This window comes from Eleutherodactylus coqui, chromosome 9, assembly GCF_035609145.1.
Source record: "Eleutherodactylus coqui strain aEleCoq1 chromosome 9, aEleCoq1.hap1, whole genome shotgun sequence".
Classification (NCBI taxonomy): domain Eukaryota; kingdom Metazoa; phylum Chordata; class Amphibia; order Anura; family Eleutherodactylidae; genus Eleutherodactylus; species Eleutherodactylus coqui.
This window is the reverse complement of record NC_089845.1, coordinates 14,163,456-14,177,264: the sequence shown is the minus strand read 5'-3', so window position 1 is coordinate 14,177,264 and position 13,809 is coordinate 14,163,456. Positions and strand designations below refer to the sequence as shown.

Here is a 13,809-nt window from a genome sequence, read left to right as displayed (position 1 = left end):
ATACAAGACGATGGGGAGGGGGGGGGGGGGAGGCAAATTTATTAAATAGTTTCTTTTCAAGTGTATTCACGAAACACAAAGAAATGAAAAAAAAAAAAATCGAGAAAATCGCTGGTCCCAGATGGAATAAAGCCAAAGATTTTAAGGGAACTAAATGACATCATAGCTAGACCGCTATTTCTTTATATTTATGGACACTATTGAGATCAAGGTTGTACCACTGGATTGGCGTATTGCCAATGTGGTTCCAATATACAAAAAGGGGTCAAGAAGGGAGCCTGGTAACTACAGGCCGGTAATTCTCACTTCAATAACTGGAGAAATATTTGAGGGGTTTATAAGAGATGCCATCTGAGAATACCTCAAGGAAAATAACAGTATAACCCCTCATCACCATGGGTTCATGAGGGGTTGATCATGTCAGACCAATTTGATCAGCTTCTACAATGAAGTAAGTTCTAGGCTGGACCTGGGAGAGTCTATTGATCTCGTATATATAGATTTCTCCAAAGCATTTGACACCGTGCCGCACAATAGACTGATATATTAAGTGGGACAGCTCGGATTGGGTGAAAACGTGTATCTGGTTAAAGAAGTGGCTCAGGGATAGAAAGCAGAGGGTGGTAATAAATGGTTTGTACTCTGATTTGGTCACCGTTGCTAGCGAGGAAGTGTTCAATATTAGGCCCCATCCTGTTCAATATATTTATCAATGACCTGATAGAGGGACTGCACAGTAAAATATCAATATTTGCAGATAATACAAGACAATTAATACAACGGAGGACAATGTACACATGGGCCTAGATAAGCTGGGGGCTTGGGTAGAAAAATGGCAAATGAAGTTCAATGTTGATAAATGTAAGGTTATACACATGGGCAAGAGTGTGATTGTTCTTAGTGAGAGAAACCAAGTAATCTTCTAGATATGATACCTTTTAATGGCTAACAAAAATGCATGATGTTACAGCAAGCAAGCTTATGTAGATACAACCCCCTTCGTCAGGCTATTGAATGAAACTAGTTAGGATCGCACATAATTATAACATACAGATGCAGAGGGGAGGGGGACACATTCCTGTTGATCTAAATAAACACACAGAAATTTGAGACAGTTTTGCACTCAAAACTTAAAATAACAGAGTAGATACTTATATCGTAAATCAGTCCACTGAGCTCAGGACAGTTTTATGATGTGTCTAATCTTTCCTTCAACCTGCACATGGATGGAGATGCAGCACCACCTACTGGATGGCAAACGTTATTACAAGTCAAGTTCTGAATTTTTATGGAGTTTTAAAGCAAAGAAAAATTCTGAGGAGGACGTCCCTCTTCACCTCCTTCAGACCTTTCATATTTTCCACTTATGCAAGAATCCCGGGCTAAGGTTCAATCCATTCTTGAGGGTATCAAACATGACCATAAATTTGTACTCCCAAATTCTTCTGTGATGCTGCAACTTGAAATTGCCCCTCAGTATAATAACTCTCATCTGCTCCATGCTGTGTCCCTAACCACAAAAATGTTTTGCCACAGGTAGTTCAGACTTTCCCTCTGTAATTGAGTGGCGATGAGATCTCATCCTGGCTGTAAGTTTTTGTCCTGTTTCCCCAATATAAATTCCCCCAACAGGACATTTACTGCAGAGGATCAGGTACACAACATTGGAAGTGAAACATATGAATGTCTCCAGGATCTTATAGTCCTGCTTTGTGTTGGGGATTCATATCTTGTCCACAGTCGGTATATGTGAGCAAATACGCACAAATATGTAGGTCCGCAGCACTCAAAATATGGCAATGAAACTCCCGCAAGGGAGGAACCATGTTCAGTTCAAAAAATGCAACAGCCACGAACAGGTTGTGAACTGTCAACCTCTATATTATCAAATATAAATGAGTGTGGCAGCATATACTGGTGCGAATAGTTGTTAATTGCAAAAAAATCAATACTTTATTATTCCATGGAGCAAATATCAGGCAACGTTTCGGCCAATAATTGGCCTTTATCAAGCCACTTTTCCTGCGTGATCATGCATGGACTCCCTGCATGATCACGCAGGAGAAGTGGCTTGATAAAGGCCAATTATTGGCCGAAACGTTGCCTGATATTTGCTCCATGGAATAATAAAGTATTGATTTTTTGCCATTAACAACTATTCGCACCAGTTTATGCTGCCACACTCATTTATATTTGAGTATATGTCAGCAAGTCTTGCAGCTCTTTACCTTACAAGGATAAATTCCTTTTTGTGTGTCAGAGGACAATGCACTCCCGATTATACAGTTCCTCAAATTTGGAGGTTGCCTGTAACACAGAGGGGAGGGTCCAGGAATATGGTTTTCAGACGGTCATCCTTGTGTAGGGTATGATGGAGTTTCTTTGCATCTTCCTTAGTACCTATAGCCGTAAATTGTAGGCGATTCTACGTGTTCATCTCCTACACCTATATCTTTTCATAGTTTCGGCATCAAGTATGATTTAACCTAGAGACATATTCCTCCTCCTTTCTGGTTTCCACGGTCTCTTCTGAAGAGATTGTAACCCTGTAAATTGACCACCCAATCACACTTATCATCAAGCCATGTTTCCATTATTCCTACTATATCGTAATTTTCATCACTTATTCTCACTTCAAGCTTGCCCACTTTACCAATCAGACTTCTTGCATTCGTTGCCATACAATTTATACGGTTGTAGTTGTTCTTTATATTTATTGCGCTACTAATAGTACTATTAGCTATTCTGTCAGTTCTAACTGTACTAACTCCACCCCAGCTCGACCCTCATTTCCATTACTTGGTCCCATTACTGTGGCGAAGCATTTTTCTAGTCATGGAAAAGCATAGAACACAAGAAAGTCACCATATTAAAAGGCACTTTCAAATCACAAAGATATAGAAGAATTTAGGAGTAAAAACTTATAACAACTTTTGACATCTACAACAGAGGGTTCTTGCATTACTGGGAAGTATAAGAAATCTATAGCACAGATAACACTCTGGCCTAGAGACCTACTAACACTAATTCAGAGACCATAAAACTTTCACATCTTTATCAATAGACTATTTAAGTATTTATTTCTCTACTCTCTGGTAAAAAAAAAAAGTGCAAATTAATATAATATATATATATGTATATATATATATATATATATATATATATATAAAAAGATATATCTACAAGATTACTTGGTTTCTCGATGCAGCCGTATAAGGGCTTGTTTTTTGCGTGGCGAACTGTAGTTTTTGATGCTGCCATTCTTGCGTACATAGACTATATTGCAAAACTTTTATTACCGTACTTTTTTAAATGATAACAGTGAGAGAAAACACATCAATTCTGCAATAGATTTTTTTTTTACAGCGTTAATCATGCAGCATAAATGAAACTATCGTTTTTCTGCGGGTCGGTACGATTACAACGATACCAAAATTCTTATTTTTTTTTAGGTTTTTCCACTTTTCTGCAATAAAAACCCCTTTTTTATCCAAAATTGCTGCATTCAAAGTCCGGTAACTTTTTTAGCTTTCTATCTACGGAGCTCTCTGAGGGCTTATTTTTTGTGAGACGAGCTGTAGTTTTTATTGGTACCATTGTGGGGTACATACAGCTTTCTTGATCACTTTGAGGCCTTAGTCAGACGGGCGTTTTTTCGCGCGATTTGCGGATCGCATGACTGATGCGCATCCGCAAATCGCGTGACCGATGCCCGAAAATCTGCTCCTAGCCTCGTTTCATTAGAAACGGGCTGGAGCTATCCAGCGCATTGCATTCAATGGAGCCGGCAATACAGCCGGCTCCATTGAAAGCAATGCGCTGCGAGCGAGTGTGGGATGAATTGTCGGGAAGGGCTTAAATATATAAGCCCTTCCCTGCAATTCATCCAGAAATGTGTTAAAATAAAAAAAATATATATACTTACCTTGTCCCGGCAGCCGGGGTTCAGCGCGGCCGGCCTGCAGTGGGTGTGAAGGGGGTGTGAGTCAGACCTGCCCCCTGATTGGCTCAGCCTGAGCCAATCAGGGGCAGCTCTCACTCACACCCCCTTCACGTGTTGCATGTCTCCCACCACAGCCCTACGTGCCTCCCCCCCACCCCCCCATACCTACGTGTTGTATGGCTCCCTCCACAGCCCTACGTGCCTCCCACGCCCCCCATACCTAGGTGTTGCATGTCTCCCTCCACAGCCCTATGTGCCTCCCCCCCCCATACCTACGTGTTGTATGGCTCCTTCCACAGCCCTACGTGCCTCCCACCCACCCCCCCATACCTACGTGTTGTATGGCTCCCTCCACAGCCCTACGTGCCTCCCACGCCCCCCATACCTAGGTGTTGCATGTCTCCCTCCACAGCCCTATGTGCCTCCCCCCCCATACCTACGTGTTGTATGGCTCCTTCCACAGCCCTACGTGCCTCCCACGCCCCCCATACCTATGTGTTGCATGTCTCCCTCCACAGCCCTATGTGCCTCCCACGCCCCCCCCCCCCTACGTGTTGCATGTCTCCCTCCACAGCCCTACGTGCCTCCCACGTCCCCCATACCTACGTGTTGCATGTCTCCCTCCACAGCCCTACGTGCCTCCCACGCCCCCCATACCTACGTGTTGCATGTCTCCCTCCACAGCCCTACGTGCCTCCCACGCCCCCCATACCTACGTGTTGCATGTCTCCCTCCACAGCCCTACGTGCCTCCCACGCCCCCCATACCTACGTGTTGCATGTCTCCCTCCACAGCCCTACGTGTCTCCCACGCCCCCCATACCTACGTGTTGCATGTCTCCCTCCACAGCCCTACGTGCCTCCCACGCCCCCCCCTCTACGTGTTGCATGTCTCCCTCCACAGCCCTACGTGCCTCCCACGTCCCCCATACCTACGTGTTGCATGTCTCCCTCCACAGCCCTACGTGCCTCCCACGCCCCCCCCATACCTACGTGTTGTATGTCTCTCTCCACAGCCCTACGTGCCTCCCACGCCCCCCATACCTACGTGTTGCATGTCTCCCTCCACAGCCCTACGTGCCTCCCACGCCCCCCTACGTGTTGCATGTCTCCCTCCACAGCCCTATGTGCCTCCCACGCCCCCCCATACCTACGTGTTGCATGTCTCCCTCCACAGCCCTACGTGTTGCATGTCTCCCAGCACAGCCCTACGTGCCTCCCACGCCCCCCCATACCTACGTGTTGCATGTCTGCCTCCACAGCCCTATGTGCCTACCACGCCCCCCCCCTACGTGTTGTATGTCTCCCTCCACAGCCCTACGTGCCTCCCACGCCCCCCCATACCTACGTGTTGCATGTCTCCCTCCACAGCCCTACGTGCCTCCCACGCCCCCCATACATACGTGTTGCATGTCTCCCTCCACAGCCCTACGTGCCTCCCACGTCCCCCATACCTACGTGTTGCAGGTCTCCCTCCACAGCCCTACGTGCCTCCCACGCCCCCCATACCTACGTGTTGCATGTCTCCCTTCACAGCCCTACGTACCTCCCACGCCCCCCCATACCTACGTGTTATATGTCTCCCTCCACAGCCCTACGTGCCTCCCACGCCCTCATACCTACGTGTTGCATGTCTCCCTCCACAGCCCTACGTGCCTCCCACGCCCCCCCCCTACGTGTTGTATGTCTCCCTCCACAGCTCTACGTGCCTCCCACCCCCCCCCCTACATGTGGTATGTCTCCCTCCACAGCCCTATGTGCCTCCCCCCCCTACGTGTTGTATGTCTCCCTCCACAGCCCTACGTGCCTCCCACGCCCCCCCCTACGTGTTGCATGTCTGCCTCCACAGCCCTACGTGCCTCCCACGCCCCCCATACCTACGTGTTGTATGTCTCCCTCCACAGCCCTACGTGCCTCCCACGCCCCCCCTCCTACGTGTTGTATGTCTCCCTCCACAGCCCTACGTGCCTCCCACGCCCCCCCCTACGTGTTGCATGTCTCCCTCCACAGCCCTACGTGCCTCCCACGTCCCCCATACCTACGTGTTGCATTTCTCCCTCCACAGCCCTACGTGCCTCCCACGTCCCCCATACCTACGTGTTGCATGTCTCCCTCCACAGCCCTACGTGCCTCCCACGCCCCCCTACGTGTTGCATGTCTCCCTCCACAGCCCTATGTGCCTCCCACGCCCCCCCATACCTACGTGTTGCATGTCTCCCTCCACAGCCCTACGTGTTGCATGTCTCCCTGCACAGCCCTACGTGCCTCCCACGCCCCCCCATACCTACGTGTTGCATGTCTCCCACCACAGCCCTACGTGCCTCCCACGCCCCCCCTACGTGTTGTATGTCTCCCTCCACAGCCCTACGTTCCTCCCATGCCCCCCCATACCTACGTGTTGCATGTCTCCCTCCACAGCCCTACGTGCCTCCCACGCCCCCCATACATACGTGTTGCATGTCTCCCTCCACAGCCCTACGTGCCTCCCACGTCCCCCATACCTACGTGTTGCAGGTCTCCCTCCACAGCCCTACGTGCCTCCCACGCCCCCCATACCTACGTGTTGTATGTCTCCCTCCACAGCCCTACGTGCCTCCCACGCCCCCCATACCTACGTGTTGCAGGTCTCCCTCCACAGCCCTACGTACCTCCCACGCCCCCCCATACCTACGTGTTATATGTCTCCCTCCACAGCCCTACGTGCCTCCCACGCCCTCATACCTACGTGTTGCATGTCTCCCTCCACAGCCCTACGTGCCTCCCACGCCCCCCCTACGTGTTGTATGTCTCCCTCCACAGTTCTACGTGCCTCCCACGCCCCCCCTACATGTGGTATGTCTCCCTCCACAGCCCTATGTGCCTCCCCCCCCCTACGTGTTGTATGTCTCCCTCCACAGCCCTACGTGCCTCCCACGCCCCCCATACCTACGTGTTGCATGTCTGCCTCCACAGCCCTACGTGCCTCCCACGCCCCCCATACCTATGTGTTGTATGTCTCCCTCCACAGCCCTACGTGCCTCCCACGCCCCCCCTCCTACGTGTTGTATGTCTCCCTCCACAGCCCTACGTGCCTCCCACGCCCCCCCCTACGTGTTGCATGTCTCCCTCCACAGCCCTACGTGCCTCCCACGTCCCCCATACCTACGTGTTGCATTTCTCCCTCCACAGCCCTACGTGCCTCCCACGTCCCCCATACCTACGTGTTGCATGTCTCCCTCCACAGCCCTAAGTGCCTCCCACGCCCCCCCCTACGTGTTGCATGTCTCCCTCCACAGCCCTACGTGCCTCCCACGTCCCCCATACCTACGTGTTGCATGTCTGCCTCCACAGCCCTATGTGCCTACCACGCCCCCCCCTACGTGTTGTATGTCTCCCTCCACAGCCCTACGTGCCTCCCACGCCCCCCATACCTACGTGTTGTATGGCTCCCTCCACAGCCCTACGTGCCTCCCACGCCCCCCATACATAGGTGTTGCATGTCTCCCTCCACAGCCCTACGTGCCTCCCACGTCCCCCATACCTACGTGTTGCATGTCTCCCTCCACAGCCCTATGTGCCTCCCACGCCCCCATACCTACATGTTGTATGTCTCCCTCCACAGCCCTACGTGCCTCCCACGCCCCCATACCTACGTGTTGCATGTCTCCCTCCACAGCCCTACGTGCCTCCCACGCCCTCATACCTACGTGTTGCATGTCTCCCTCCACAGCCCTACGTGCCTCCCACGCCCCCCCCTACGTGTTGTATGTCTCCCTCCACAGCTCTACGTGCCTCCCACGCCCCCCCTACGTGTTGTATGTCTCCCTCCACAGCCCTATGTGCCTCCCACGCCCCCCCCTACGTGTTGTATGTCTCCCTCCACAGCCCTACGTGCCTCCCACGCCCCCCCCCTACGTGTTGCATGTCTGCCTCCACAGCCCTACGTGCCTCCCACGCCCCCCATACCTACGTGTTGTATGTCTCCCTCCACAGCCCTACGTGCCTCCCACGCCCCCCCCCTACGTGTTGTATGTCTTCCTCCACAGCCCTACGTGCCTCCCACGCCCCCCCCCCTACGTGTTGCATGTCTATCTCCACAGCCCTACGTGCCTCCCACGTCCCCCATACCTACGTGTTGCATGTCTGCCTCCACAGCCCTACGTGTCTCCCACGTCCCCCATACCTACGTGTTGCATGTCTCCCTCCACAGCCCTACGTGTCTCCCACGTCCCCCATACCTACGTGTTGCATGTCTCCCTCCACAGCCCTACGTGCCTCCCACCTCCCCCATACCTACGTGTTGCATGCCTCCCACGCCCCCCCCTACGTATTGCATGTCTCCCTCCACAGCCCCACGTGCCTCCCACGCCCCCCATACCTACGTGTTGCATGTCTGCCTCCACAGCCACTATATTATTTACAACTTGTGTCTCCAGTGAATCCCCCCCAAAGCATTGCCCCCTCTTGTGGACCCCAGATCTTCTTCGCTGCACGGGCGCCTCTACCCAGAAGATCATGTGACTTCAGAGTGTCACCTGACCTCGTGACGTCGAAGGTCCTTCTGTTGCGGGTTGCATATTTAGATTTCAGCCGCAGTTCAGCTGCGCTGCTGAATAGAGCCAGCTGATTGGCTCTTCGGTACCACGTGACTACACAGCGTGCACGCGGATTGCCTTCAGCAGCCGTGCACTACACACTACAGTTAAGCAGCCGTGCACTACACACTACACTTAAGCAGCACGGGGTTAGGTATAGGGTTAGGTAACCCTAAACCTCACCCCGTGCTGCTTAAGTGTAGTGTGTAGTGCACGGCTGCTGAAGGCAATGCGCGTGCACTCTGTGTAGTCACGTGCTGCCGAAGAGCCAATCAGTTGGCTCTAATCAGCAGCGCTGCTTAAGCTAAGCAGAAGATGCTAATATGCTTACGGGTTATCGACAACAGGAAGTCACGTGAGGAAGGACCAGAAACATGGCGGCCTCCGGGAGGAAGAAGTTAGTCCAGCAAGATGAGCTGAGAAAGTTAATGAAGGCGAAACAAAGAGAGACGGCAGCGAGGAAGAGAATCCAGTCGCCGCTCGCCAAATATCCTTCGTTTAGGCCGACAGCAGTAGGAAGGGTGCGCCCGCCGTGCTTGAGGAGACAACTCTTCCCCTTCCTCCAGGGGGTGCCCGCCGTGCGTGAGCAGACACGTCCCCCTTCCTCCAGGGGGCGCCCGCCGTGCGTGAGCAGACACGTCCCCCTTCCTCCAGGGGGCGCCCGCCGTGCGTGAGCAGACACGTCCCCCTTCCTCCAGGGGGCATATTAACATCTTCATCAACCCTTCTGCCCTAATCACCAATCAGGTTGCTGGAAATTGGTTCTGATTCACAATCAGGTTGCTGTTATGGCTGATTAGGGCAGAAGTGTTGATGAATATGTTAATATGCCTCCAGGGGGCGCCTACATGTGTGAGGAGACACCCGCCCCCTTCTCCTCTAGGGGGCGCCCGCCATGTGTGAGGAGACACCTCCTCCCCTTCATGTAACGGGATGTATATATTGCCTCCCACTTTTGTAGTGGGATGTGTATAATGTGCCCCCCCCCCCGGTGTAGCGGGCTGCATATAGAACTCCCCCCCCCCCCCCCTCATGTAGCAGGACCTGCATAATGCCCCCCCCCCCCCCCCCCACCATGTAATAGGATGTGCATAATGCCCCACCCACCCTACCATGTAGCAGGATATGCATGATGCCCCCCCCCCATGTAGATTTCTCACATCATCTATTATACCCAGGACAGTAACAAAGGGGTGCTCTAATAACTATTTATAATGTATCAGGGGTCAGTACAGAGATCTCTCCCATCATCTATTATACCCAGGACTGTAACAAGGGGGCGCTCTAATAACTATGTATAATATATCAGGGGTCAGTACAGAGATCTCTCCCATCATCTATTATACCCAGGACTGTAACAAGGGGGCGCTCTAATAACTATGTATAATATATCAGGGGTCAGTACAGAGATCTCTCCCATCATCTATTATACCCAGGACTGTAACAAGGGGGCGCTCTAATAGCTATGTATAATATATCAGGGGTCAGTACAGAGATCTCTCCCATCATCTATTATACCCAGGACTGTAACAAGGGGGTGCTCTAATAACTATATATAGATATATCAGGGTGTCAGTACAGAGATCTCTCCCATCATCTATTATACCCAGGACTGTAACAAGGGGGCGCTCTAATAACTATGTATAGATATATCAGGTGTCAGTGCAGAGATCTCTCCCATCATCTATTATGCCAAGGACTGTAACAAGGGGGCGCTCTAATAACTATATATAGATATATCAGGGGTCAGTACAGAGATCTTTGCCATCATCTATTATACCCAGGACTGTAACAAGGGGGCGCGCTAATAACTATGTATTGATATATCAGGGGAAAGTACAGAGATCTCTGCCATCATCTATTATACCCAGGACTGTAACAAGGGGGCGCGCTAATAACTATGTATAGATATATCGGGGGTCAGTACAGAGATCTCTGCCATCATCTATTATACCCAGGACTGTAACAAGGGGGCGCTCCAATAACTATGTATAGATATTACAGGGGTCAGTACAGAGATCTCTCCTATCATCTATTATACTCGGGACTGTAACCAGGGGGCGCTCTAATAACTCTGTATAGAGATCAGGGGTCAGTACAGAGATCTCTCCCATCATCTATTATACCCAGGACTGTAACAAGGGGGCGCTCTAATAACTATGTATAGATATATCAGGAGTCAGTACAGAGATCTCTACCCTCACCTATTTATACCCAGGACTGTAACAAGGGGGCGCTCTAATAACTATGTATAGATATATCAGGTGTCAGTGCAGAGATCTCTCCCATCATCTATTATACCCAGGACTGTAACAAGAGGGCGCTCTAATAACTATGTATAGATATATCAGGGGTCAGTACAGAGATCTCTGCCATCATCTATTTATACCCAGGACTGTAAAAAGGGGCGCTCTAATAACTACCCTGTTTCCTCGAAAATAAGACGTCTTATATTAATTTTTGCTCCCAAATATGCGCTACGTCTTATTTTCAGGGGGTGTCTTATTTCGCCGCGGCAAATCCGTCTGTGGCCACTAATCCCTCAATTGGCCAGCTTTGTGGATGAAATTTCTCAGAAATCTCGTCCACATGGGACAGCAAATCTGTCACGGCAAAGCTGGGAGAAGCCGGTGTTGTGGTGCGGATTCACCGGCCACAGAAATGGAAAAGCGTGCAGCCAGGTCGCTTCAAAACGAGCTGAGTGCCGTGGGTTTTGAAGCAGCGCTTTCCTGGCGGAAATCTCGCTATTTATCGCTGTGGCCAAACCGCGACATTTCTGCTGGAAATACGCTCTGTGAGAACCCAGCCTTAAGAATCACACAGGTTGCCTGACTCACACACAGAGCCATAAAAAATAAGGGCTGTAAAGTAACGTACCTGTCTGTAGACATAAATTCCTGTACTACTTGTAAGCAGGGATGGTATTGCAGCTGCCGGCCACCAGGGGGAGCTCATCACAGCAGACATGTACAGCAGGAACAGAACGTACAGTATGGACTTTTCCAGCCAGCAAGGGGAGCTCACAACAGCACACTCGTACAGCACAGCAGGGACAGGATAACAGCAGACTGTCTGCAGATCTACCTATACATCTGGAGGTAGGAGACAACGGGGATGGCAGCAGGGGACAAGCCTCTTGACTTGCCTGCACACTTTACTATGCCTTACTATTGGGGGGTGCCTTATATTTGGGACTTCTGCAAATTTCAGGGGGTGCCTTATTTTCAGGGGGTGTCTTATTTTCGGGGAAACATGGTATGTATAGATATATCAGGAGTCAGTACAGAGATCTCTACCATCACCTATTTACACCCAGGACGTAAACAAGCGGGCACTCTAATACATAGTACAGAGCCAGCCCTGGATTTGTGCTTGACAAGAAGCAGTCACAGCTCTGAAACCCCTTGCACTCTGTTTTGTTTGAGGGGAACCAGACAATTGTTACAAGGTTGTTAGCAGACGAGGCTGGGGAGCCCACACTTCTCAAACCTGGACCCTGGGTATCTAGAACAGTGAATGAGGCATGCGTCCTCAAGCCTAAGAGAACTCGGCAGGACAATAGCGCCAGTGCTCTTACTGCGACAGCATTGTGGAGGTGTGAGAAATACAGGATGATTAAACTTACCGCTAATTGAAACGTCCGTTAACCTCCACACCAGACAGGGATTGTTCTAGCTTCATTAAATTTACCCTTGTATCCAAGTAATGTACTTGTCAATAACTGGATATGGTAAGGGGCATTTTATTCTTGTCTTCTATTATATACTGTCCCCCATGTAGGCGGGGGAATCCTCCTGTGAGCGCCATTGTGGCGGTTAACAAACAAAATTATTGGAATGTGTAATTCTTTATTTATATTTTTTTCTTAAATCTGTGGGTCTCAAGTGCAGTGGCTTACCTCGTGTCGCCTCGTGCCCCTGCGTGCCTTGACTCTTAAGCTATCAGCAGTACCATAATATGTTGTGTGCCTTGACTCTTAAGCTATCAGCAGTACCATTATATGTTGCGTGCCTTGACTCTTAACCTGTCAGCAGTACCGTTATATGTTGCGGGCCTTGACTCTTAAGCTATCAGCAGTACCATAATATGTTGCGTGCCTTGACTCTTAAGCTATCAGCAGTACCGTTATATGTTGCGGGCCTTGACTCTTAAGCTATAAGCAGTACCATTATATGTTGCGTGCCTTGACTCTTAAGCTGTCAGCAGTACCGTTATATGTTGCGGGCCTTGACTCTTAAGCTGTCAGCAGTACCGTTATATGTTGCGGGCCTTGACTCTTAAGCTATCAGCAGTACCGTTACATGTTGCGGGCCTTGACTCTTAAGCTATCAGCAGTACCGTTATATGTTGCGGGCCTTGACTCTTAAGCTGTCAGCAGTACCGTTATATGTTGCGGGCCTTGACTCTTAAGCTATCAGCAGTACCGTTATATGTTGCGGGCCTTGACTCTTAAGCTATCAGCAGTACCGTTATATGTTGCGTGCCTTGACTCTTAAGCTATCAGCAGTACCGTTATATGTTGCGGGCCTTGACTCTTAAGCTATCAGCAGTACCGTTACATGTTGCGGGCCTTGACTCTTAAGCTATCAGCAGTACCGTTACATGTTGCGGGCCTTGACTCTTAAGCTATCAGCAGTACCGTTACATGTTGCGGGCCTTGACTCTTAAGCTATCAGCAGTACCGTTATATGTTGCAGGCCTTGACTCTTAAGCTATCAGCAGTACCGTTATATGTTGCGGGCCTTGACTCTTAAGCTATCGGCAGTACCGTTATATGTTGCGTGCCTTGACTCTTGAGCTATCAGCAGTACCATAATATGTTGCGTGCCTTCACTCTTAAGCTATAAGCAGTACCGTTATATGTTGCGTGCCTTGACTCCTAAGCTATAAGCAGTACCATAATATGTTGCGTGCCTTGACTCTTAAGCTATCAGCAGTACCGTTATATGTTGCGGGCCTTGACTCTTAAGCTGCGGGCCTTGACTCTTAAGCTATCGGCAGTACCGTTATATGTTGCGGGGCTTGACTCTTAAGCTATCGGCAGTACCGTTATATGTTGCGGGCCTTGACTCTTAAGCTATCGGCAGTACCGTTATATGTTGCGGGCCTTGACTCTTAAGCTATCGGCAGTACCGTTATATGTTGCGGGCCTTGACTCTTAAGCTATCGGCAGTACCGTTATATGTTGCGGGCCTTGACTCTTAAGCTATCGGCAGTACCGTTATATGTTGCGGGCCTTGACTCTTAAGCTATCGGCAGTACCGTTATATGTTGCGGGCCTTGACTCTTAAGC

At 50.2% G+C, this 13,809-nt stretch overlaps 1 protein-coding gene across 5 annotated transcripts in view; it reads left to right on the top strand.

Moving 5' to 3' along the window:
• Positions 1–8,839: 8,839 nt before the first annotated feature.
• The window catches only part of ZNF830 (zinc finger protein 830), a 129,720-nt gene continuing 124,750 nt past the window's right edge, over positions 8,840–13,809 (top strand). The window contains exon 1 of one of the 5 annotated variants that reach the window (XM_066579135.1): positions 8,840–9,037. In XM_066579135.1, coding sequence (XP_066435232.1) covers positions 8,891–9,037 — 147 coding nt within the window. In that variant the 5' untranslated portion in view covers positions 8,840–8,890. Of the gene's footprint in view, positions 9,038–10,110; positions 11,615–13,809 lie in introns of those variants that run through there. The other 4 variants (XM_066579139.1, XM_066579137.1, XM_066579134.1 and 1 more) reach the window with 4 other exon arrangements.